Source organism: Diadema setosum, chromosome 5, assembly GCF_964275005.1.
Source record: "Diadema setosum chromosome 5, eeDiaSeto1, whole genome shotgun sequence".
In the NCBI taxonomy this organism is placed as follows: Eukaryota; Metazoa; Echinodermata; class Echinoidea; order Diadematoida; family Diadematidae; genus Diadema; species Diadema setosum.
The window spans coordinates 21,862,603-21,890,538 of NC_092689.1; the positions used below are offsets into that span (position 1 = coordinate 21,862,603).

A 27,936-nucleotide genomic window follows, 5' to 3' on the forward strand; every position below is an offset into this window, starting at 1 on the left:
TGTGTTTTTTATAATTTGAAACAGATGCTTAATGAAAAATGCCAACTTCTACAATATAGACCATGGTAGCCTTACCACTACTGTATACACGGTATGAGACACTATATTAGGGACTATTAGAGACTACTACCTGCATGATGTACTCATCAATTTATGAATTTTAATGACCATATGTAAATGATCTACAAGTTATGAACAAAGTCAAGGGTCCGGGCGTACAACGAACTCCCAAGGTGTTACTTCCATCAAGGGGTTCTACCAACTCCCTCAGCTGTATTGGTGTTCAGTGATGGGACATTTAAGAGGGGGAACCTCCACAGGATTTTCAAGATCCAAGCCTTCTGGTGGAGGCAGCTCTTAATGTGCAGACTCTGCAAACATATCCTGAATTGCTGTAAGGTTGCTGCCTTGCAGCGTCAAGACATGTTGCACAAATAATTGTAATGGTGATCTGTTTCCCTCCGTCTGCAGACCATGGTTATCCCACTGACCCACGAATAATTGTAAGTCTTCATTGATCCTATAGAGGTATAGGTAGTTGTAATGTGCTGAAATCTGTACAGCATTATCTACATCCCACTGTCCTTCTGCTTCCACAAATACAAACAAATCATAGTACAGGTTTGGGGCAGCACACTACATCCTCTGATTATGGGTACTTTTACCCCTTAGGGAAAGTCTCCTTAAGGAACTTTCCCACCCAGATTCTCTCACAACTTCCATCAACATACATCATCATTTCACCTCCAAAGTCACATCTGACTTGTGATGGAGCCCATAAGTGGCAGCAGCCTCAGTGAATGATGTGAGAAGTATGTGACTGATTAGTATTGTAATTGCTGCCTTTAAGCCGAGAAAAAAAAAGAGAAAACAATTGGCTGAAGCCTTCTATGGCACTGCAGATTACCATTTTCCATCTGAAAGAAAAAAGAAAGAAATTGTAACAAAATTTTAGCTTCACAAAAATATGCAAGGCATGTGCAACATACATATGACACAATCTGATTGGTGTGGCATTACACGTGTGTTGCCATCAAATTGGACGAACAATTGTGATCCAAAACTGAGATCAACGCACACACAACTGCTGTAATTCCTATTGAAACAATATTCAAGTTTCAAAATCAGATTTCAATTTATTTCATATTTCTCAAGAAAAAAAGAATCATACAAAAGTGTGCAATCATATAATACAAAAATTGCAAGTTACTGTAATAAGGTGAAACCGTCACCCAAGTACAACTATCTCGATATGAAAGAAATAATAAACACAATGGTCTATTTACAGCAGTAATCATATATATATATATATATATATATATATATATATACATATATATATATATATATATAATCTATTAAACAAGGAGAAATGAAAATGTGGACTAAAAAGCAAACTTGTAAGGTCGTACGTCCCAGAATGAAATCAGGTACATGAAACAATGGAACACTCATATCTATTTATACTAAATAATTGAGGAAAAAGTAAAAAAAAAAAAAAAAGACAAAAAATGATGTTACTATAAGTTTCAGAGAAGCCACATGATGCAACGGTAAATAGGGCATTAGCGACAAGCAAGGACATAGAAGGAAACAGCAACTTGAATATGATAAAAAATTTGAAGAATGCAAAAGGTAGGCTTGCAGTCATCCCCGTTCCTGGCCAGGAACCCCGCCCAAATATTGTATGGATTAAGAAAAGGAACAAGAACTGCTCAGGACACATTGCTTTCGATTCTGTTTGAAAAAGAAGATAACGTGATGTAAATTCCTTTGAAAGTTCATACCAATATTTGAGCCCAGTATTATAACTATTTATTTCGCAAAAACAATTCGAGTACCTGAAATGTGATACGCACCACCCTATTGAGTCAGATAATCATAAATTGTGTTATTTCTTTTAAACATTTGTAACAAATCGTCTAAAAGTTGGCCAGTTGAAAACTAAAACATGGTCATGTCGATTTGTCATAATAAAATTCAGTTATTTTCAATTTTTGTCACTGATTAAAGTTCATTTGCATAAAATAAATATCCAGAGTGATTTAAAATTCTAATAACACATTTTTGGACAAGAAAACGTGAATCAATTAGACTTTTTGAAGCATTTCCCCAAGCAAGGATCCCATAGTTGAGAGGAGGAGAAATCAAAGTGGAATATATGTACTATGAATAATATGACCTGGAAAATAGCATTAAGCTTTGTTTTCATAAAGAACTCAGGAATTTTTGGCAGATATTCATTGATGTAACTGACATGGGTTTTCCACGATAGAGAAATTTATAGATGCATGCTAAATTTCCGTTTTTTCCCTGGCATCAAAGAGTTCTCTTTCACAAAATTATATTGCAATAAAATCTCAGACAGGTTATCTTTCTGTGCCATGCCATTAATCCTGTTCATGAGTTGTTATTGAAGCATTTTTGTCATGAAGATATATGTACACTGTATATTATATGAAATACCGAAAAAATGTCCACTGTTCACTTTTCAAATTTAACAGATCTGCATCAGCCCTGTGTTTTGGATAATTTGTAGATTGTACTTTTCAGACTTAAAACCTTCACACATATTCTGGTAATCCAGAAACACAAAGTGATGTCTCATTTTTCAATTTAACTTCAGCTTTGACAAGTGAAAACATTGTTACAGTGTATCTTTCAGCAAAATATAAACACTGTAAGAACAACATTTCAAGCACTGCAAATATACCTTATTAGCTCTTGATTGCCATCTATATACTACAAAGAGTAGCTTCTGTAGCTTCTGTACTGCAAGTTTGACCACATTGCTCTCTTAGCAACTCCTTGAGGATCTGTAAGTAATATGCTATTTCTGACACGTTGCTGTTGGTCCTTAATTCCCATGCCTAATAATCTTGCCCTGACGACATTCGGTCCAATTCTTGCATTTCCATGCATGATATCACAGATCTTCTCATCAAACTCAATGTCTGACAAGTTTGAGAAAGATGATGCTATTTTCAAGTCATAATCCCTGCAAGAAAGAAAAGGAGGGGTGAAAAAACCAATACAACCATGTTAAGGAAACATGACAAACTGCATGTAACGCCATAAAAATCGAATGTTTGCAACTATAGACAAATGATTTGCAAGTACAAGTAGAGAAGAATGAACATGAAATGACAGAAAAGATTAAGAAAAAGATGGTTTATCAAGAGATGAATTGTTAGCAACTAGAAGAATGATTGGGCGAGATGAATTGTTCTTGAATAACTGAATAGTTTGCAAACAGTTAAAAGATTTGACAGTGGGATATTTGTCTTGAAAGTAAAATAAGTTGAAATATACAAGCTGTAAATGATTTCTTATCAAGAAGGTTATCAATATAATTCACTCCTCTTTCACTTGTCACTGTCAGTTTAGAAAATTACTCGAGCTATGCAGGTATCAACAGCAACTCCTGCTACTTTTGATCAGCTACTGGACCAACAGCAAGTTCCTCCTGCTGCAGCGACACGTGACATGATTGTCACTGCCTGGGATAATTGGAGTTGAAATCAAGACTTGTTCGTGCAACGGGACTTTGATATAATTGGGACGAGATCTTGCATATACACTGAGGGAAGCATAATACTTCACTGCAAATTTATAAAATTTGAAATATTGCGAGAAAGTGAAAAATAAAATTCATGTTGGTGTTGCTGTCCTTTATGATACATAGCAGTCAAGCCCCATTCTTTTTCATGATGCTTTCTCTGAACCTCCTATAACACTGATACAAGGTAGCTTGGAGTATAACTTGCATATTTATATAACTGTGGAGAATGAAAAATGTGTAAATCGTACAGATGGATAAGCAAAGAATGGGCATAAACTTCTAAAAACACCTAGTACATATTATAATATACTGCAAATTATGCTGCCTGATCTGCTGTAATGTCCAATATACCTGACTCATCGATGAACGATTCTCTTTGAAACCTTCAGTGTCTCTGCCATGTGTGGGATGGTGAATACACACATGCTGGAAAATTGTAGCTGATTTTGAGTTACTTGATTTTTAGGGCACCACGTAGATCCTGGTATTCAAGGAGCATGATAACCGGTGTGACCTACAAGACAGTAAGTTACAGAGCTATAATGATTTTTAAGTCGTAGAGTTTAATTTTCTTTTTTTTAAAGAAGAAACTAATCTATAGTTAAAACGCTGAATGTGATTAGTACACCGACAATATTACTTAATTGGAAGGGAAATTGAAAGACTGCAAGCAGTACCACACCATGTGTAGTGACTAGTCCAACTAAAAACATGTAGCTGAGATACAAACTGTAATATCGAGCATGAAATACATTAAAGTCCCTAAGATAGCATCTATAAATTCATGTTGACTGCTGTTAATTGGTATGTTTATGCATACATAAACAAAACAACATACTGTCGACTGATCTGAATTAGATATTTTTCTAAGATATTTAGTGTTACAAAGGATTCTAAACCTAAGCTATGGCTTAAAATATGATTGAAACTATCACTGATTGTGAATTACATCCCCACCAAATAGTGACGGAGTGTATGTTGTAAATGTAGCTCAACCCACTAGATCTATATTTTTGTATCGTTTGTTTGAGAAAAAAAATGATATAAACATGGCAATGTATTGGACATTGACAACACATATTAATCACATGTGACAAATCTCTAAACAAAATCCTCAAAAACTGACAGAGTTTACTGAGCTCAATATGCACTCTTTCTATGATTCTCAATAAATAATCTGTTACATGCACCATGGCAGCACACTGTTTGACATTGGTGAAAAAGAAGTTTGCAATTCTGCATTCTAAGCAGTAAACTGTGCCAAATTTCAAGTGATATGATCATAAATTGATGGAATTAGTATTTCTTTTTACCGTGCCCTCAAGATAACATGATGATTTTAGGCTTTAGCACAAAATTAGGAATGAATCCACCCATCCAGATTTATATTGAAGCCCATGTCTTGCATGCTGCGGTTGGTCTTGTACACACTAACCGCTCCAGCGACCCCAACACAGCGCCCAGCGCTGGAGTTATGTACTGTCATGCCCTAGTAAATTTGGTCAAATTCTGAATTTATCATCAAATCCATAACTATATCTCAATTTACCATCCAATTACAAAGCTTGTCGTCCTGTCATTCAAGTTATCTGCGGACATAGTCTCTAACAGTCCCTGATGACAGCGCAGCACCTTCGAAGAAACAGTTCCGCCATGGTTGTACAGCAAAACTCACAGCATGCACACTGCATAAACCTACCAGCTAGCGGCGGCACAGTTCTCCGCTCCGGGAAGAGGCCGCGCCGCCAGGCCTGGGAGTGAGGAGAAATGTACCCCTACGCTAGCGCCTTTACTACACGGTGTAAGTGCATAGGTTAGCGCGACAGCCGCAGCTCAAGCCAGCGCCGGAACATAATGTGATCGATCGAGCGTGTATAGTCTTGGTTTTACCCCAACGAAATACACGGCACTAATTGTAATTTCATTTTCAATTGAAATTTAGGTCAAATACGAAAACTTTATTTGTCATTGTAAAATGTGTTTCATCATTCATTACTTTAGATATTTAACATTAAAAAAAAAATACAATAATGCTGAACAGGCTGGGTTCAGGATTCAATGAAAGCCGCCATATGGTTGGTTGATTTACAAGCACGAATTCCAGACGGTACTGAGCATACGTACGCATAGAACGTACGTACGATAATAGCGTACGCGTGCTAATACCATACGTATGCTTAGAGCGTGCACACGATAATAGCGTACGTGTGCTTAGTAGCGTATGCGTGCTTAACTGAGCTCGCTGATTGGTCAATAAGCGTACATACGGTTGTTTTGAGCGTACGTACGATAGTTTGAGCGTACGTACACGTACGTAAGATAGTTTGAGCGTACGTACACTAGATGGCGTTAATGGCAGTGTTGGCCTGCCGTAGTGACGTGTACACGTACGCTTGAGCAAGTGTGTTTTAAAGGTGCATGGTCCCGGTGTTTTAGTCAAATGCGTACGCGGGCGAACGGCGCATGTTTCCTATAGAGACCTACGCTATCGACTCCTCTATAGCGATTACGCTGTGGCCCACTTCCCCCGAGTCCGAAGAAGTCCGATCCACTGTAGTCAGTGGTCCGATCACAATTCGGCTCATGATTCGGCTGAGGGGGATGACAGCTTTAGCAAACTTCTTTTGTGATGTCATAATAAGAAGCACATATGCACGCACCCTGGCATTATTACAGACTGCGCGATGCGCAGAGAAGACAACGAAGGCAACGTTACTTAGCAACACCTACGCACTTTACTCTTGATGACAGCTCAACTTCGGTAATCTTCGTATCAATGCTAACAGTGATCAGCACTTTCAGTGCCGTATATAAAGAGAGTCTGGCCAACTCGGTTTTCGGCTCATGAGTTTTGAAGCCTGTGATTGGTCAAAACGGGTCCCGTGATCTTTGTGGAGCCATGTCGTTACTAAAGTGCGCTCATACGCAGTGCCCATTGTTAACTTCCCCTTATTTGGCTTGGTTATTTTGTTACGTCTGAGCGTACACGCTAACCCTGTAAAGCGTAATACGCGCGGTAACGACATGGCGTCCAATTTAGCAGTTGGCCAGACTCTCTTTATATACGGCACTGAGCACTTTCATTCAACAGCGCCCTCTACACTAACAGGACTATGCACCTTTAATAACCATGTTTGTAAATTCAAAGTTAATTTTGAATTGATTGATCTTTGAATATACGAGAGGGGAATTGTAAGGTAATATTTAGCACGATCAATCTCCATAGACTGTCCTAGATTGCATTTATCAGGTTAGAAGAAGCAGAGAAGGAAAATGCAGGGGCGCAAGGAAAGGATACTTCTAATATTATAGTAGCACTTTCTAAGTCAAAGAAAGGCCCAAAAGCTGCTTCAAATAAAAGGGCGTATACTACGTGTTAAAGATGATAAAAAGTTTTGGTACCTCAAAAGTTTCCCTGAATTTCCTTGTCTTAGTTTGTGTTTCAGGTTAAAGTACGTAGTCTGTGACCCTTACTCGCTCCAAAGTGCTCTCATGTCTTAGAAATCATGCAATAATGGTTTCGTACCAGAGCCGCCGCCATACGGCGGCGAGGTAGTATTGTACGAAACCACTGACTGCGACCAGCAGCGTGCAGCCCCATACGCATAGCTAACTGCGGCCAGCAGCCCCATACGCATAACGTAATTGGGCTTCGCATTGTAGCATTCAGGATCATATCATATCATTCAGGATCAGGATCAAACATCTTATCCGTTCATGGATTTGAAATTTGTGCGCATGTGATGTGTTCGCATGCACTGGCTGTAGTATTCAGTGTATGTAGCTCTCCCAAGGTCCTCTCGACCGAGTCACATTCAGTCATCAATTCGAACAGAAATGGACTATTGGCAGAACCAAACGTTGCCCGAATCCTGTTTTCAATACTTCAACTTAATTGGTAAGTCTTCAAATTGAAGAAATTTTTGGATTTTAAGTTGATATTTACCCGCGATACTAAATCTGTCATGATCCTGAATGCTACAATGCGAAGCCCCATTACGCTATGCGTATGGGGCTGCTGCTCGCAGTTAATTGCATGATTACTAAGACATGAGAGCACTTTGTGGCGAGTAAGTCTCACAGTGTTAGTTATATGAAAGGTACTTTAACCTGAAACACAAACTAAGACAAGGAAATTCAGGGAAACTTTTGAGGTACCAAAACTTTTTATTATCTTTAAATACAACAACAACAAAAAATCCCACTTTTGATCCTTCATACTTTGAAAACTATATAGGCCTGTCAGATAACACTGTCATTGATATGACTTAGTAATAGCTGAATAGGGTACAATTCAGTTGGAGGTGATTTGAATATGAAAGCATAAACCAGGTTAATTAAATCCATGATAAATCTTAAAGTTACGTTCCGGATTTCGGTCAAATTTTAAATCTTTGTACAAAACTTGAACACTACACAGGAACTAATGATGTATATGTTAGTGTGTGCTTACAATGGACATGAATACCACCTAGGCGTTCTTCTATTTTTTTAAAGGAACATGATTTTTGATTTTTTTTTTTTTTGGTGTGTTGTATTCTGTAATTCGTTGGTGACCATCACATTAATCTTATTTGAGCCTCTTCTGCTTCTATTCTTGTGTCAGTGTCCGTGTCACTGTGACCCTCTTATGATAGGTCTAACACTTGGCCTACCACTATAGGACCATGGCAGTTGTCCAAAAAAAAATGAAACAAACAAACAAACAAACAAACAAACAACTTTCTTCATTGCCATAGTTTTGGGTGTTTTTTTTTTTCACTAACGTCAAACTTTTAGCATCTTTTCTGGCACGGCGTCAAGGTTAATTCTAGCATGAATGTTGTTGACAAGTCCAGGGCCATAATCTCGGTACGGACAGTCAAGTTGCCGCCTCGCTCGGCGCAGCCGAGTCTAGTTCTTGAATTTTTCAGGGAGGTTAAAGGGGATGGCTAGTAACTGATCAGTGGGAATCAGTGGGGTGCTGGGGGATGATTGTTCCAATCCTTGTGGGATTCATGTAAGAGTACATTATATATCTATTGTGTGAAAATTATTTGCTTCAGAATGGTCTCATATTCAAGTTATATGCAGTGTAATGTTTCCAGGTTAGCATGCCTGTACAGTGACGGGGCGATCGTTGACATTGAACTTCACATTACGTGAATATGAGACCATTCTGAAGCAGATAATTTTCACACAACAATAGATATATAATGTACTCTTAAATGAATCCCACAAGGATTGGAACAATCATCCCTCAGCATTCCCACTGATACCCACTGATCAGTTACTAGCCACCCCTTTAACTTTGAATTCTTCTCATCTCCCTGATTATGTTGCTAGAATGATCCTAGATCCTGTACCCAGCCCTGTGTTTACACAATCCTCAGTTCTTCACGATGTCATGCCGACCACAGAACTCGGCTCAGAGATGCGCAAAGACAATTTGTACACGCGTACATACACACACACACACACACACACACACACATATTATCATATTGTACACAATACCATAACTCGTTGCAGGGGCTTTGCGTTCTGCATAATGAATATTCACGATTGGCTCGCACACATGGCGAGGAGAATGGTACATTTGCGGCTGCGTGTAATGAATAATCACGAGATAATCGCTCGGGAAAAAAAGGCGCTGTCCGCCCGCAGAAAATCCTGCGGCTCGAAAAAGTCCTGAAGGCCTTCTCACACCTTTCTGGGCAAGCTACGCGGGCTTGTTGCGAGGAGGGATTTTCCAGCATGCAGGAGAATTTTCCGCTGGCGGATAAGAATGTTTGCGAGGTTCGCACTTGTTTCTTACCTGCTAGACGCTTGCTACTTACCAGCTACTTCCCTTTATTCCGTGAGAGCTTTGAAACCGATCCGTTTTCTGTTACGAGCGACTTACGGGTACTGAGAAGTACCTGCGTTGGAGTTGTCTGCGAGATGGTGCCGGTAAGGGTCTCCTACTGGTGTTCTGCGTGTATCTCTGCGAGCGAACCCCCACGACTCACTCGGAACAAGTTTTGAGCATGCTCAAGGCCTTGTCATACCGTATCTTGGGAAGTTTTGCAGCTTGACTTGCGGAGAAGCAAATTTGCTACCCGGAGCTCTCCGCAGTTAGTCCGCACCTGACAGTGCCTAGCGCGTATCTCGCCTGTAGCTGCCAGGAGGCGTGCACGCAAGTCCGATCTAACCGCAGCTAAGTTTTGAGCATGACTCCGGGTGAGTCGCGGGGATGCCCGGAGAGGTCCACGCAGAACGCCAGTAGGAGGCCCTTTAGCGACAGCACCTCGCAGGCAACTCCCACGCAGGTACTTCGCAATCCCCGTATGCAGCCAAGATAATGACATTCTGTGGGACTTCTGCCATTCCTTCAGAGGAATTCCTTCACTGAGTTGTCAGCCCCAACGCGCCTGGCACACAGGACACAAAGTAGACCCGCAAGTAGAATTTAAGTAGAACGCGTCCAGCAAGTAAGTCACATGCACTGACTCGCCCAATCCTTGTCCGCCCTTAGAAATTGTCCGGTATGCTGGAAAATCCCCACACGCAACAAGCCCGCGTAGCTTGCTCGGAAAGGTGTGACAGGGCCCAAACTTGGTTGCGGGTAAAAAGATTTGCGTGCGCACCTCCGGGCGACTACGGGTGAGATACGTGCTAGGTACTGTCATGTGCGGGTCATCTGCGGGGACGTCCGGGTAGGAAAAATTGTTCTTCGCAAGTCGCATGCGAGGCTTGCCTGGAAAGGTGTGACAGGGCCTCAATACTACTGTGGGGAAAAAAAAAAACCTGATGGATAAAATTCTGGATAGTTATACAAGTCTAGCAAAGGTTATTCAGTCAAAGAACACGTTCCATTGGCTTTCTCGAGGTAACTTTTTATCTAGGCTAGCCTTGCTGTAAAATCTGGGCTTTAAAGGCGTCTGGAGCCTACGCCACACTGTATGTCGTGCAACGGTTATTCATTTGCCTTTTGAATCTTTTTGGAAAAAAAAAATTCCACTGGGATTTACGGGTGCACGGCTACGAGACCGACACCCACGAGTCATACAGCCCACTACTTATACAGGCAACCCCCCCCCCCTTAAACAACAACAAAAAAGATCTGCGTACGACCATGTCTAGTTGGATCTTCGAGAAGAAAACATATTGGACTGCTAGAGGAATTTTAGAGTAAAAGTTGGATACCGCACTTTTCTTTTGGCATATTTCGAGTACGCTGAGTTGATAAAAAACGCGTACCTGTTGGTTCGCGCATGTCACGACAAACGCCATACCCATTCCTTCTCAAGCCACAGCGGCCTAGTTTTCAGTTGTCATTTGTCATTTTTCCTCATTTCTTAAAAAAAAAAAGTTATTCCATTTCAGTTTTGTCTGTCCCTTTTTGACGGATTCACTTGCGAGTGGGGTGTTCGCCTCTCCTTCGGGGTTGCTGAGGGGTAGGAGAAGGAGTAGTGGCAGTGCCACTGTGGCGAGTATACGCCTACTGTTCGGAGTATAGGGTGCCTGAAATGATTTTTTTTTTTCAATTAAGCTTTCGCTAGTTGTGAACTTCAGTATTCCAGGCACTTGACTCGTTGTACTCTCTGTACTGTGGGTGCGTGCTCGCTATGGCGTCGTTGTTGTTTTTGTTGTTGTTGTTGCTGTTTAGTTTTATTTTGCCCCTCCGTGACTCCGGTGAGAGGATGTGTTCCATTCCTGCGGATCTTGCTCATTCATCCTTCAATAATTGAGGAAACAAGACAATACTTCTTTTTTCTTTTCCTCTTCATTTCTTTTCATGACAACCGGCATAGGGCATTACCTGGGCCTTGCCCGATGTGACACCAACTATATGAATACTGAATTCCGTCTCTCAATCTGAATAATGGTCTGTGTCAAATGTGTTTATAACAGATTTTGAGGGATGACTGGCCACAGATTTGGCATGTTGTTTACGAGCAGCATGCTCTCTCATTTATACCTGCACCGATATGAACTGCTGTCCCAATTTTTGAGTATCTAAGAATCTGAGTCTGTAAGTCAAATTGATGTTTTTGTTTTTGTTTTTTCATTGTGAAAGACTCTGCATTCCCTCACGCTAATACCTTGAAATTGTTGTTGAGTAGGTGTAGTGTACTGCATGGTTCCCGGCAGTCTGACTATGCTGGTTGCTGTAACATTCTTTTACATTGAATGGGTCAAATGAATTATACTCAGTACATGCCACTTTAGTGGGCCCATAGAACCATAGTTCAGTCCACAAGAAGAAATATCTAGAAGTTTTTACAAAAATCAAAATATATACAACTGTTATTTAAGACTTTAACAAGAATAGTCTGAGTGCAGATCAGAAAACACATCTATCGAGTGTTTCCGGCAGTTCAAACATTTGAGATTGATTACGCAACCCTGTTTTTGGTTAATTTTTTACTGGTTTTGTACGAACATTACCAGAGGGCTTTTTTTCTTCTTTCTTTCACGTTACACTAAAGCCAATAATCGCTGGTTATCCCAGATTTGGCTATCCCTGTAAACGAGAGTGATCATTCATTTCACTAAAACGTTCAGTATCGTTTTGTGACCCAATTTATTAATATGATTTTGGTGTGATAAATATTAGGAGTAGCGTTTTAACTACAATTATTGGAACCTCATCCATGATTTGTTTTGTATAAGGCTCTGTAATTCCATACTAGATTCTGACGAGCCTCAGTATAATTACCCACAATATTTTATATTTATTAATGTAATGCCTGTTCTGAGATATAATCGTGCATGGGTTGGATGGGTACGTTTTCACCTTATAACGCACAAAACAAAAAGAATACCGAAAAACCCCGATTGGTAGACATTCTGATTTATGCATTACCCCTCTCCCGAAGTTTTTCTTTTCTTTTCCTCTTCATTTCTTTTCATGACAACTGGCATAGGGCATAGGGCATTACCTGGGTCTTGCCCGATGTGACACCAACTATATGCATGCTGAATTCCTTCTCTCAATCTGAATAATAGTCTGTGTCAAATGCGTCTATAAAAGATTTTGAGGGATGACTGGCCACAGGTTTGGCATGTTGTTTACGAGCAACATGCTCTCTCATTTACACCTGCACCAATATGAACTGTTGTCTCAATATTTGAGTATCTAAGAATCTGAATCTGTAAGTCAAATTAATGATTTTGTCCTTGTTTTCTTTTTGTTGAAAGACTGTATCCCCTCACGCTAATACTTTGGAATTGTTGTTAAGCAGGTGTGGTGTGCTGCATGGTTTCCGGCAGTCTGATAATGCTGGTTGCTGTAATATTCTTTTTATGTACAATTCAATTGAAGAAAAGAGTTGACACCTCATGGCCTCATTTCAATGCGTAGCCTGTATGGTTCATCCAGGCCACGAGTAACGTTATACCCATTCCTTCTCAAGCCACAGCTGCCTTGTTTTCATCTTTACTTTCATTTTTCAATTTATTTAAAACAAACAAAAAATATCCCTTTTCAGCTCCCCCCCCCCCTTACGTGGTCTTTAATGGTGGTGTGTTCGCCTCTTGCTCGGGGTTGCTGAGGAGTATAGGAGGAGTAGTGGCAATGCCACTGTGGCGGCTATGCTCCTATACTGTATGAAGTCCATGGGGCTTACAATGATCTTTGTATTTCAACTGAACTTTAGCTAAATATTGTGCACTATAGTATTCTGTGCACTCTGTACGATGGGTGCATCTCCCTGGTGGGTGCTCTTCCCACTATGGTGTCGTTTTTGTTTTTGTTGGGTTTTTTTTTTTTTTGCCCCTCCGCGACTTTGGCGAGTGGGGGCGTTCCATTCCTGCGGACGCTGCTTGTGATGATCAATGATCGAGCAAAAAAGTCGTCTGATCTAATCTCATTCTCATTCTGTCTGCAAACTTGAAATTTATGAATACAAAAAAAAATTGAACACTTATATATATATATATATATATGGAATAGTTTCCAATTATGTTAAGCAGATATTTTGTTTCATTCTCTTAAATCTGAGTATAACTTTGTTTTGATGTGTTGTAATGGTAGGGATGGGGTTGAAGAATGCTTACGATGAGGTGTTATTCGGGAAAGCTGGTAGTATTAATCAGTTGTACGCTTATTATCTAAACTCTCTTAAGAGATGTTCTGTATTTGTTGTTTGTTTTTCTGTGTTTTTCTCTGATTTCTTTTCCATTTTTTTTTCTTCATGACATTCCCAGTGAACAAATATTTAGAATTGCTTTCTACATTGTAGTTTGTCTATTATGACTTGTGAAGATATTACCCTTATTGTTTGACTATTGGTAATAGGCACTCACTGTTAATATCAGAAATTACAGTGTATACAGTAATGTATACAGTAAACGCAATGTATACAGCAATGTATACAGTAAACATTACAATTCTATTCGTGTCTCCCTTCGTCTCTCTCCCTTTTTCTCTCCTTCTCTCCTGACCCCCAAATAACCTTAAAAATCTATATTGATTGTTTGAATTATGCACGTGAAAATATCTCGTATGAAATTAATATATTTTGAATATCAAGGGAGCTCACCCACTCAATTGCAGTCTGTTGTTATATCCATGCTGATATTATTGCTTATGCCTCGTTTTGTCTTGGCAGAACAGACGCAGGCCACGGCCGTGTGTGCCCAACTTGATATCATCGGCTATGTCTTGTCTGCGTCCTTGTTGTTTCCCGTGTCTTGTGTGTGTCTCACGTCTGTGTTTCTTGTGTGTGTTTCTTGTATGTGTTTCATGTTTGTGTGTATGCGTTTCTCTTTCTCTTCTTCCAGGTCTGTACATTCCCACATAACTACAATCTCCAGGTCTAGGTCTAAGTGGAACTCTTGTCGATTCCGGTGTGATTTTCTTTGTACTTATGGCCAATTAAACATTTGTTTTCAACTCTGTGAACGATGATGAATTTTGTGATACAGTTGGGCGCTCTTTTACGTCCGCGCAGGAAAACAAAACTTCCATCTTATTTGAAGCATACATATCGAATAAACTTAATACTTCGGCACAAGAATTTGAATATAATTTTGATCCCCAAGATCCTGTGCAAAGTTCATCATGTGTTTATCTGACTGTAAACCAGTATAAACAATATGTTATGAATAGTGGTGATGATAACCTTTTGTTAGGTCATTTGAATATACGAAGCATGAGTAGAAATTTTGATAAATTGCGATTATTTTTAGAAAGCTCTGGTAAAAACTGTTCCGTTATAGGTCTGACCGAAACATGGTTGACTCCCAATATAAGTCATTTATTTCCTATATCCGGCTTTAATTTCGTGCACAGAAATAGAAAAGAAAGAATGGGTGGTGGTGTGGGCTTATACATCCCCGACAAATTTGAATATTCTATCCACGAAGAACTGGATGTCATGACTGATGTAGTTGAATCTCTTTTTGTTGAAATGGGAAAAACATATTGATTGGAGTTGTTTACAGACCCCCTGGATCGAATCCGAATGACTTTTGTTGTATATACAAAATTTGATGCAGAATTCTATTTTTACAAATAAACATGTATATTTGATGGGTGATTTTAATATTGATCTTATGAAATGTAACTCCCAACATATTTCGCAAGAATTTGTAGAAACCTTAATGTCTGTTTCTTTATTACCGTTAATTTCTAAGCCCACCCGTGTTACTGACCGATCTGCCACTTTGATTGATAATATTTTTTTGTAATATTCTCCCAATTCCCGAGTCTAGTATTGTTTTATCTGCCATCTCTGATCATTATCCTATATTTACACAAGTGCCAATTAAGTTAACTCCTAGGCAAAATAATTATCAGAGACGTCGTAAGACTACGTCCAGTAATCTTATTAATTTGCAAAATAGTTTAAAAGACATTGATTGGTCCTTTGTATACAATAATACCGATCTTGATTTGTGTTATGATTATTTTATGAAAACTATCACTTCTAAAATTGATGAACATATTCCATTTTGTACAAGGAAAAGTAGTTACAAAAGAACTCCAAGACTCCCGTGGATAACCCAATCACTTTTAAGATCGATTAATAGAAAAAAATAATTTGTTTTATAAGTATAGGAGTAACCCCACGGATAAAAATATACAAAAATATGTGACTTATAAAAACACGCTTATAAATTTATTGCGTTTACAAAAGAGAAAATTTTATGTTAACCAGATAATGAAATATAAAAATGATATCAAGAATATTTGGAAAACAATAAAAGATGTTATGAATACATCTAATGTATCTAATATTTCAGAAGTACGATGGGGTAATACCTCAAGCAATGTACCTGCTGGCATGGCCGAAATTTTTAATGATTTTTTCGTATCGATTGGGAAAAGTTTATCACAAAGTATCCCTTCATCTAATGAAGTGTTTTATGATTTTCTAGATATACATAATCCTAAAACTATATTTTTGGACCCTACGTATAATGAAGAAGTTATTGATATTATTTTTGATTTGAAAGAAGGGAAAAGCCCAGGTTGTGATGGAATCGATAATTATTTGTTGAAAAATATAATTCTTCAAATAATAGATCCTTTAGTATATATTATTAATTTATCACTTATGACTGGGCTTGTACCAAATCAGATGAAGACTGCCAAAGTTATACCTATACACATAAGAAAGGGGAGAAGAATGATGTCAATAATTACGGACCAATATCATTATTAACTTCAATTTCTAAATGTTTTGAAAGAATAGTATATATCCGAACTGTACAATTTTTTGATATGAGTAATATATTTACGAATTTTACGAAAAATCACACCACCCACGCTTTACTTACCTTTGTGGAAAAGATTACACATGCACTTGATACATTTTCGCGTACAATAGGCATCTTCCTGGACTTTTCCAAGGCTTTTGATACGATCAATCACGGTATACTTCTCTCTAAGTTATCCCATCATGGTATTCGCGGAAAAGCCTTGCAATGGTTCACGAGTTATTTATCTGACAGATTTCAATATGTACATGTGAACGGTTTGGATTCTTCTATGAAGAAAATCGAATGTGGCGTTCCGCAAGGAAGTTTGTTAGGCCCACTGTTATTTATAGTTTACATTAATGATTTTTATAGATCTTCAGATAAACTCTCTTTTATATTATTTGCGGATGATTCCAATCTTTTTTATTCCCACCCTGACCCTAATACTTTAATTAGTACAGTGAATTATAAATTAAAGAATGTCTCACAATGGATATATGCAAACTAGACTCGGAATTTGTCAACATTGACAAATTAGGTGATCCGATCTATTGGGAAATCAATGATTTGAGTCCTGATCCCAATAGGCATGACCATACAGGTTTCATCTGTGTTGAGGGGACATTGGCCATGTGATATTTGGAGTCTCATTTAGAAAAGGGAGTCAGACCTGCCATCTTTGGTACCGAATTCCGTGTACACTAACGAAGATACACAATGAAGTATATTTGACCTTTTACCCCATTTTGCACAGACAAGATGGCATCTGAGCAAAAAGTGGTTATTTTGTGAAATGATTCTTGTAACATGGTCTTTGCGTGTGCAAAATGTGGGAAAGATAGGACATGTATTCACCAAGACACAGGATGAAACATTTATGACCTTTGACCCTAATTTACATACCCAAGATGGTGTCCGATCAAGTAGTTGTTATTTTATGAAATAATGTACGTGACATGAACTAAACATGTGCAAAATATGGGGGTGATAGGGGCTGTGTTTCTTGAGTTATTGCAAAGAAAGTTGCAGAAAGAAAGAAATACCTCAATACATTGAAGATAAGCTTTAATTTCAACCAGGTTTTTCGACGTGATCCTGACGTCACATGAAAATATAGAGGGTACACTAGCGATAGCCCAAAGTCTCGGCTACAACATATTAAAATCTGGGAGAAATTAATCGAAGCATAAGTGAGCTAGTGCTCGATAAAGATAGTCATGTCAATTTTCATTTCCAGAGAAAATGCACTCCCATAGAGATAACACGCAACTGGTCAAATTTGACAAGGTTACTTTCAATCCATTTCAACGAGGTGATGCCGTCATCCAATCAAAAAATTTGTTGAACATTAATGAAAGAGCATTTAATAAGCTACAACATACTGAAATCTGGGTGAAAATCGGCAAAGGATAAGTGAGATACGCTCGAGTGGACTTGGAATTTGATGACGTCATTTTGAAAATTTACTTTTTTATTTTATTAAAAAATTTGATATCTTTTAATCATTTTTCCAGCATCGCCAACCCATGTAATGACATTAGCTTTCAGAATACGTAAAGAAAATGGGGGGTCACCGTCCATCCTGACGAGTAAAATCGGATTTAAAATTGGCGGTTTTTTGGCATAGTTGCACTGTATATCGCCATTGAAGCGCGCGCGGAATTTCAACTTTGACGGGCCCGTGTGACTTCATATTGAGTCGGATTGACTTGAAACTTGGTAGAAATATTTCTTGACATTTCAGACATCCGATCCGTTTGAAAAAAAGGGAAATTTCTACTGCATATGAGCTGTGCGTGCGTATATGTGCGCGCGCGTACGCGTCCGTCCAATTTTTTTAATTTTTAAAAAAATGCTCCAAATCGTCTGAAACGTGTGCAAAAAAAAATGAGCTCGATTGGAGTATGTAAATATTTCAACGCGCGCGTACGCGCGCGTCTTAAGAGTAGATATGAATTGTGTGACGTAAATTTCACTGAAAAATTCCATTCCATTAATGAGATATAATTGAGAATGTGTTTTCATATAATGACGTCATAGTGACGTCACGGTCGACTGATCACTATGATTTTACTAGATCTGTCGTCTTTGGGACACGATACATATATGGTATAATTTTGAAATTGATAGGCCGAGGACTTTTTGAGCCAACCTCTGCACAACTTTTGAGGAGAAAGAAGAAAGAATCAGTACAGATACAGAAGGTGATCCGACAGGATACTCGGATCACCTAATAAATTGTCACTGAATATTGGGAAGACAAAGTATATGTTTTTTCAGTAATTAGATAGATTACCAGGGAATGTTATATTTGACACTACTCCCCTAGAAGAGGTTTCGTCTATTAAATTCTTAGGTGTTTGTGTTGATAATAAGTTATCATGGAAGTGTCATATAAACAATATCTGTAATGAAATTGCACGTAACATAGGCATAATGAATAGATTGAAATATTATCTTCTGCTTTGATTACGCTTTATTCAAGTTTGGTATTGCCGTACTTGAATTACAGAATTCTTGCTTCGGGGAATACATATTCGACATTGTTAGATAAACTTTTTCTTCTGCAAAGATGGCCCTCAGAATTGTTTTTAACCTTCATATCCGAGCACATACTGACAAGCTGTTCCTTGAACACAAAATTCTGAAAATAAAAGAGTGGTATTTATTTCAACTTGGTCAATTTATATTTAATTACAACTGCAACCATCTACCCAAAATATTTTATTCTTTATTTCACCGTAACAGCCACGTACATAATTATCCCACGAGATAATCTAAAGAATTTCATCTTCCCTTAGTGAGAACTGTACACACTCAAAATACATTTGTTATACCGGACCCAGATTTTGGAATAGCTTAGATAATGATTTAAAGGTATCTTTATATTAATGATTAAATGATTAATGATTAATGATTAGAAGTTAATTACATTTAAGTATAAACTAAAAAAAAAAATATTTGTTTTCTATCTATATACCAGTTAATTCTGTTTAATGAAAAAACCCGTCATGTTTCACTTGCCCTTGAGATTTTTAAGTGTGTCCACAGACCTTTTCCATCCCTCTCCTTTGCCCTCTCCTTTTCCTTCTCTATTCTTCCCTGCTCCTCTTTCCTCATTCTTGGTTGTCCAGTATCTGTCTGAGTGCATTTCCTCAATATTTGTTATTTCTGTGTTTTATGTCGTTATTGTTGATGTTGTTGTCGTTATGTTTTTGTGGCCGATTGAATATCTTTCTTTCCGGTCAATTTTCCTGGCATACCTGGCCCCATAGTGTCCCCAAATGTGATATGTTGTATAGTTTATGTTTGCATTCTAAAATCCTCGTAAGTATTGTTCATAGTATCAGCATCATATATCAATGAGTAAATGTACAATAGTACATAGAAGAATTCAAAATGAATATGTTTTATTGGTATAACAAATTGGTGCTGTTGTTTTGTTCCAGTGTTCCACGTCTTACAAGCTTGGCTTTTTTAGTGAAACACTGTTTTCCATCATTGTGATTATTAACTATTTTGGTTGCCATGGCAAAGTGCATTGTTTCTTTTTTATGACATCATTCGTGCATATACTTTAGATTGTATTTGGAAAAAAAAATCCTTTATCAGACGAGTGTAAGAAAAATGAAAAAAATTGTATCACTTTGTATTATGTCAACTTTTTCTTTTCTTTTTGATGATGGAAACAAATAAACTATTGAATTGAATTGAAATTGAATGAGTTTAACCGTTGTTGTGTTAGACGAACTGGGGAGTAGACCACCTGATATTAGACCAAGTGGCCAAAAACCGCGACAATCGGTTGCGCCAGTTTTAGAATGTGGAAAGTTTTGAGGATGTAATTTTTTATGAAGGAGTCCGGGTGAAATCCTTTTATAAGACTGAAATGCCTTTTTTTGACGGTCTTACAAAAAAAGCAATAGAGCTATAATCACCCTTTGTAATGGCTTGAATTAATGGTTTGTCTCTCCTTTCACATGTAAGGCTTTATCTGTGAGCCACATAACAACCCTCCCGACTTCTTCCTTGATGTTATACTTGGACAAACACCTGAAAAATCAATTGGGGGAAATGTGGGTAAGTTTGTTTCGATTTATCACCCCTCACGTATTTCATATAGTATTTTATCCAAGCCTTTGATGTTATTTTTTCTCTGCGATTGTTGATATTGAAAAAATCCACCCACATGCTTTCACTGTAATCAGCTTATCCCCGGCAAAATCTGCCACACATGATTCCTGATTTATGACTGCTGTGAACGCAATATTGTTCTTTTATTTCTTCTTGAAATGCGTCAGATTTAACACGATCCGAATTCCGCATTCAGGTTTATGGTCCATTATGCTTCATAGCCAATAGAATTACTCTACCCTAACAATGGCAAAAGTCATTTACAGATTTTCATTTCCTCGTACAGTCAGGCACAGGCGCAGAAAACTGCGCCTCCCGCCAGGCGCAGAAAACTGCTACTTTGGGGTTATCCGCCCGAGCGCCGAGCAAGTGTGCCCGCTACAATCGATTCTCGTAGTTTCCGCGAACAGTCGGTTCCATTGATATCGTCTGTGTACCAGGCGCCCGTTACTGCTTTTTACTGATTTGCAGTGCACTAAGTACTGTATGCAAGACAACTTGCCAAAACACGATAGTATGTATGTGTATACTGCACTGTATCACCATAATTATATCGAAATACAGCATGCATCAGGCACATCCAGAGCCACACGCTCTCACCAACAAACACCATGCGCTATATAGGTCTCTCCACACTGACCATAGCTCATTTATTAATCAAGAAATAGGCTAGTGAGATTGAGAATGAAGTAGGAGTCATTGGGATTACCTTGCTGTTACGATGTTACGCTGTTCTGCATCCTTTGCAGAATCATCTGCAATTAACTCTGATAACTCATGTTTAACTATATATGTGCTCTCTTCTGTCTCTCTGGAATCTAATCTAAAACTGCAATACCTATCGCATAGCCCCTGCCTCTGTGCTTTGCCCATGGTCAGTTCAAGACCAGGGAGGTACGAGGTAGGCCCCACAGAGAGCCTGGCCGCACTTTCACAACACTTTCGTTGTTACTGCTGCCCTATGTTTACTCAACAGAGATAAGAACCCAACCTGCCGGGGAGAGTACCACAGAGAAGAGAGAGGGGGAAAGAGATGATGCGTTGAGAGATGGAAGGTGGCTGTGCTGGGGGAGAGAAAGGGAAAGAGGCCAAGAGAGGAGATGAGAGAGGAGAAGGGAGAGAGGTAGAGAAAAGGAGAGAGGAAGGTCTGATAGGCAGGAGTACATTTCTGTTACACTATCCAACGCCTGTTGCACAAGGCTAAAAAGAGGGCAAACTGGTGGTCATTCAAAAAACATTTACCTAATTATGTATTCCGACCAGAATTACGCCAGATGTCAAGGTTTTATTCCCCTAGAATTTATTATTATGCAAGATTAGGTATTTGGCTTACTACAGAGGAAATATCAGAAAAGTGTCAAGGTTAGAATTTTCGTACGAAATTAATATCGATTAGGTGTATTCATCACCTAAATTTTCTCCATGCCTTTTACACTACGAGCATCGCGTGGCATGATGGGTATTGTCATTATAATATTCATGATAGCAGAAATCGGCGCTTTTCGACAGGCGCAGTTTTCTGCGCCTGTGCCTGACTGTCGTATGCATAGCTGACACTAATGCGAGGCATGGAAGCATAACCGCAAACTCGATCTGGTTTTCTTGTTTAAATATCTTCATATCTATCATTTGTTTAAATATCTTCATTTCTATCATTTGTTTAAATATCTTCATTTCTATCATTTCAAATTCAACAAGATGATTTGATTGAACCAAGACGTATACCTTAGATGAAACTGCAGTTCTGTTAATATCCTGCGGGTCAGTCAAATGCCGGTCGGCGTTTGAGTAAACATGATCGCGTGATAAGGGACCCTAGTCAAAGTTAATGATCTCCCTTGAGCAGAACATTGTTGGATGTTCTATCATGCGAATACATTTTTTTTTTTGTTAACCAAACGATATGCCCGTCAAATGTTGAATTCATGTCATCTAGCGCGGTCCATGTTATGTTCTGCATTCCATTCAAAACTAACGTGCTTTAGGGGTGTAGAGTATAGTAAACTGGGTACACACTGCGCGCGGGAAGGCTTCCGTCGCGGGGATGTGCTCAATATGGATTTTATGTACACTTCCGAAATGACTAAATTTGGATTTATCCATTCTCAGAGTGGTTTCAATTATCCATTTCATGCATTACAGATGATGATTTTGTTGTCAGGAATTTACAGGACGTAATATCATCAATCTTTTAACTAATGATTTCAAGTCCCTCGACTTCTTCGCGGGACTTATGATTTCCCTCAATGTTTCAAGTCTTCTGACGGAACATTTTGTAGATCCTCCCGCCAGTCATTCCTCTATAATGTTGCCTAGTGCAGTGCAGGATGATGAGGTGGTAGGATCGGCTCCCCAAAGTGCTAGCAGCAGCTCTGAGTCCTTGTCGACGCTGTTCGAGAAATCCTCCTTCCACCAGCAGATGATGGAGGATTCACAGAAGATCTATAGAGACTTCCAGGGTCTGCATGAAACAACCATTGTGTCCATCAGTTATCCAACACCCTTCTCCACACAGGTAACACACAGTCTTTTAAAGTGCAACTTACCTCTGATTACATTAACTTCTTATTCTCTGTCCAATTTTGACATTTACCATGTTGTTTATATGATTTATTTTTTTATTTAGTAGCATAAACTGGAACTCAGAAAAGCACTGCACTTTAATTTTGACTAATGAGTGTTTCCTAAAATATTCGTTGCACATGTATCAAATTTCTGTTAGCAGACCTGGATTAATGGAGATGGGAAAGTACCAACAGGTCTTTTTTCCACACTTTAGAATGGGACCTGCAAAAAAATCCCCCCCCCTTGCACTAGAAAATTATGAACGAAATTTTTGACGTCTGAGCCATGGAATGCAGGGTTACGTTTCCGAGTACAATAGCAGGCAATTTACAAGTTTCTATCTAGCGATCAATATTAGGTACTGCAGTATTTGATAATTGAAATCAAGCTTTTTATCCAGCTATTTATTGTTGTATAATATATAATTTATCATATTATATATCATATTATTTTGCAGAGAAATGGTAGCATTGTTTGGCCGCATATAGTAAAATCAATGATCAAAGAGATTGACTCACGATAATATGCGTAATTTATCAAGTTGCCATGCTCTGTGCCGGTTCATTTAATATATTACGTTTATGCCATTTTCTCTTGTAATCTCTTTTTTTTTTCATTATGCAGTTGTATCATGTCTCAAAACGAGCAGTTCTGAATATTCTGAGGAATCCTTTTCTCACTGTCATCCAGGTAATGCACAATGAAAGATATGTAATTGCTGCTATGTGAATGCTAGCCATAGAAATCGTTTAACGTATTAGGTCTACTAATGACAACACTGCTAACATAACTGCTACTACTACTGTTTCTACTATTACTCATATCAATGATGTAATTATAATCATTTGTTAAAAACGCTGTTATTCCTGAGCGTGGTTATATGATAAATTGCTTTAAATAGAAAAGTGTCAGTTGCAATATAGTTATCGAAGCGCTGAGAAGTAACAATAAATTAAGATGTGAATGTGAATACAATTCATAATAATCTTACGAGTGTGTTTGAAATCTTGGTTATATATGTTTAGTTAGTTCTTCGCTATAAAGGAAAATGCCATCAATGTAAGTTAATGTTCATGGTTTCCCATCCACTTTCTGTACAGAACGTGACAGTGATATTCATCGCTCTTCTCATTGGGGGTATTTACTTCCAAATAGACGACTCCACTGAATTTGGGTACCAAAACAGGTCAGTAATTACTTTATACACATTCATTTCATGGCACAGCTGAGGCTCCTCTTGCTGACGCGCAATAGATATCTTTCCTCTCTTCTTCCTTCTTGAGATAAAATGACTTATCGAACTCACCGACATTTTCTTCATGCGAAATAAATGCCAATGGACTAAAGAAAAGTCTTTACAGGAAATTCAGGACCTAATTCAAGATTAATTTCCAAATGACCCCTGTTAGAATATGTTAAAGGGCCCTGTAAGTGAACTATTTACTAAATACAAATATGTGTTCCACTTCTGGACACTTAGATTAAACGGTAAATCAAGTCATTGTGTGTGGATTTCCAGAAAAACCACGCTTAGTATAGTATTCTTCAAAATGCATGCAAACAGCTCCAATTTCGTGAATAAAGCTAGCAGGATGACTCTTTTGCAAGTCACCATTGATTATTGATGTTTGATTTTTACAAAGGTTAAATTGGTTAAAGGAAAAGCTCATTTCTGCTCGTAAAGAAATTCATTCACGGAAAACCATTGAATATTCGACAACGAAGTGAATTCTTCTATCTGAAAGCGACCGTAAGGGGTGTTGACACGACAAATTTATTACATTTCACTTGATATTCCCAATTAATTGTCTGACGCTTTCCATAGTGCAAATGTCATTTCAGAAATGTTGAATTCTTACAGTAGAGGACCGACTTCTCTTTCCATTTTTGTCGGTATAACTAGACGAATAGCGGCCTACGGTACAGATCATACGAAGCTTCATCAGCATCAATTGACGTTTTATTCTCTTCACAGGCAATTGCTGCTTGATCAGTACCTAGTTGTTGTTCGTCATTTCACCAGCATAAAAAATTTAAACGATCTCCGTCAGGAGGGCAATAGACACACATAACATAAATCTGTTGTGCTAAAAGGTGTGCGTAATGTTTCTCATGTATTGGCTTACATAGAAAGAACTTATAATTTCGAAATAAACACATAAATTTCCTGTATCAATATGAACAACTGAGCTGCTGCAAGTAAAAAAAAAAATAAATAAATAAATATTTATTTAGAGTATTTACACAACCTGTTATTCTTACGCTCTCCCGGCAATCCAATCTGCTGAATTCCTGACGATATGTTTTCATGATGTCGAACTTTGTCCAGGTTCGGGGCGTTCTTCTTTCTAACCATGCAGATGGTGTTCAGTAACCTGAGTGCGGTTGAGGTTTTCATTCAAGAAAGAGTCATATTTGTGTAAGTTACCTCCGAGTTATCTTTATTGCATTGTAACCTAAAACAGGGCAGCCAAGTTAGATAAGTTCTTGTAGAAATGTCTACACTGGAAGAATTCAAACAAATATCTCGGTGAAAGGAGAAAAAAAAGAGAGAAAAGGAAATGATTAAGAGTCAAACCGGTTTTTTGCTACTTGCTGCCTTTGAAAAAAAAAAAACCAACAACGATTAATTAGAATGGAGTGTTATTTTTTAAGCATAACACATATTCAATTTTGGATAAGAGTTTATAACCCGGATTTAGAAATTGTATTCAGATTTAATGTCTTGTGTATCAAATACCGGTCACGCTTTGAATTTTTCATTTGCAACTTGGCCTTCATAAAGGATTTCCTCTATCCCGTTGATGCGCGTCAGCCTGGTCCCTGAGGGCGGGTTCGGCCCCCAGGGACCCCCTGAAAAAGCCCTCCAGCGGGTGTAATTTACCCCATGGAGCCCATGGACCAAACTTGGCCTAAATGAATGTTCTATGGGTGTACATAATCAAAACATAAAATCTGACAAAATATCTGGTGGGGAAATGGGTTGCCAGACCGTTTGTTTGCAGGCACAAAACCTTTTTTTTTTTTTGGTCAAGGAGTCTGCGCCAAGACTACACTGTGCCATAGGCCCTGTACTGTAGCGTCTCCTAACAGTCTGAGGGACAGTGTCAGTTAGTGCATGTAGTAGTCTTGGCGCAGACTCCTTTACACCCAACAAGGGTTTGTGCCTGCAAACTACCCCTTATACCCTGGGACCCAGGGTAGTTTGCATGCACAAATTGACCACACACCTTTTTTTTTTCAGTGATCTTTTTATTAATTCCATTTCCTTTGAAAATATAACAGTTTCAAAAAAATACATAACTTATACATAACATTTGTCATGAATGTTCATGCATATATGAAACATATTCCGTGAAAACAAGAATAATCATTCAATTCATTTTAAGGCAGAAATCAAGCAGGAAAAGGAAAATAGGATGAATTATCCGGTCAATTTCTTTTTAACTAAAAAGGAATACATATACAATTGTAGGCAATTTAGCCAAGCACTAAAAAGAAGAACAGAAAATGGAATTTCTATTATATCAAAAGAACAACAGCAACAAAAGGAAAAACCACCCTCGTTCCCACTTTCCCACCATACCCAACCTCTCAACCGCCTAAACCTTACCCCCCCCCCCCCAAAAAAAAAAAAAGAACCGTCCCTCTCATCTCCAAGCCCCCTCCCCGCCCTCTACACCACATCCACATCCTTACCCAAAGACAGACACACACCCTCTCACCCACACACATATTCTCACCTACACCCGCACACACATCCACTTAACACAAACACACTTATCTTATTTCTGCCCACATTCAGAACGTAAGTAATTATGCTAATTATGCTTATAATTATGCTACATACACAGACATACATGTATGCATATACATATATGTACACATATACATGTCCATATACATGGACATATACTTTATATACACAATACTTATCTCTGAGCTCAAATGTATTTAAAAAAGATGTCAGTGATCAGACACACACAAAAGAGGGAGGGGTACAAGTGCATGAATAAAACTAATCCTTTACAAATTATTTAAACATTCCCACTTCAGCAAATGCAAACCCGATTTATTTCTTCTGATGGCAATATCATTCTCTTCCTTTCGACATATAAGTGTCTTTTTAATTCTGCCAATGTCGGTGTTATTAACCGTGACCTCGCTTTATATAACATATATTTAACTGTAAAGATAAGAGTGTTGTACAATTTGATTCTGTGAGAAATTCCTTCTAAACCAATATGTATATCCCGCCAAACTAAATTGCGTAACTCTTCTAACTGAAAGTACTCAATTAAATCATGCCATAAAGATTTAACTTTTTCGCAGTTCCAAAATAAATGCGAGTAAGTTTCAGAGCTTTTTCCACAAAAGGAACATAAATTATCAGCCACAAAACCAAATTTTAGAAGCTGTTCCTTGGTATAGATCGCCCCGTGTAGTAATTCATATTGAAATTCTCTGAGATCTCCAATTAAGGTTGAAATTATAGGCCTTATAAGAATATCTCTCAAAATTTTATCAGCAAAAACAAATTTTTGGTGTCCATCTCTGATTTCTAAACAATAAGATTGTTTTAAAAGAGACACGAAATGTGAATAAATCTTCCTTGATTGTATCTATTTTAAATCTGTAATTTGTCCAAAAAACTTTAAGGGTACATTAAAATCATTCATATCTACTTCATACCAATTGCCTGAAATTCCATCATATTTCCCACTTTTCAAAATTGACTCACAAAAACTACAAATGTAGGCTACATTTTCACTTTGTAAACCGAAACTTTGAAGATCACTTATTGGTCTTATAGATTCTTTATCAAATGTTTTAAATGATAAACATTCCGCATATATAAATCTGCATTAAATGCCATTTTCCCTTTCAATAAAAAATCTTTATTATCAAATATAATTGGATTAATTTTTCCTTCTTAAAAATTTCCGCAGTTATATAAATCTTTCCAGGCGGCTAACATTTCTAAATAAAACAATGGTGCCTTG

At 38.1% G+C, this 27,936-nt stretch overlaps 1 protein-coding gene across 1 annotated transcript in view; it reads left to right on the plus strand.

Annotated features, from left to right (window-relative positions):
* The window catches only part of LOC140228782 (broad substrate specificity ATP-binding cassette transporter ABCG2-like), a 138,652-nt gene that overhangs the window by 74,575 nt on the left and 36,141 nt on the right, over positions 1-27,936 (plus strand). The window contains exons 8-12 of the mRNA XM_072309058.1: positions 20,222-20,310; positions 22,695-22,883; positions 23,558-23,623; positions 24,034-24,119; positions 25,263-25,352. Of these exons, the coding sequence (XP_072165159.1) occupies positions 20,222-20,310; positions 22,695-22,883; positions 23,558-23,623; positions 24,034-24,119; positions 25,263-25,352 (520 nt within the window). The remainder of the gene's footprint in view (positions 1-20,221; positions 20,311-22,694; positions 22,884-23,557; positions 23,624-24,033; positions 24,120-25,262; positions 25,353-27,936) is intronic.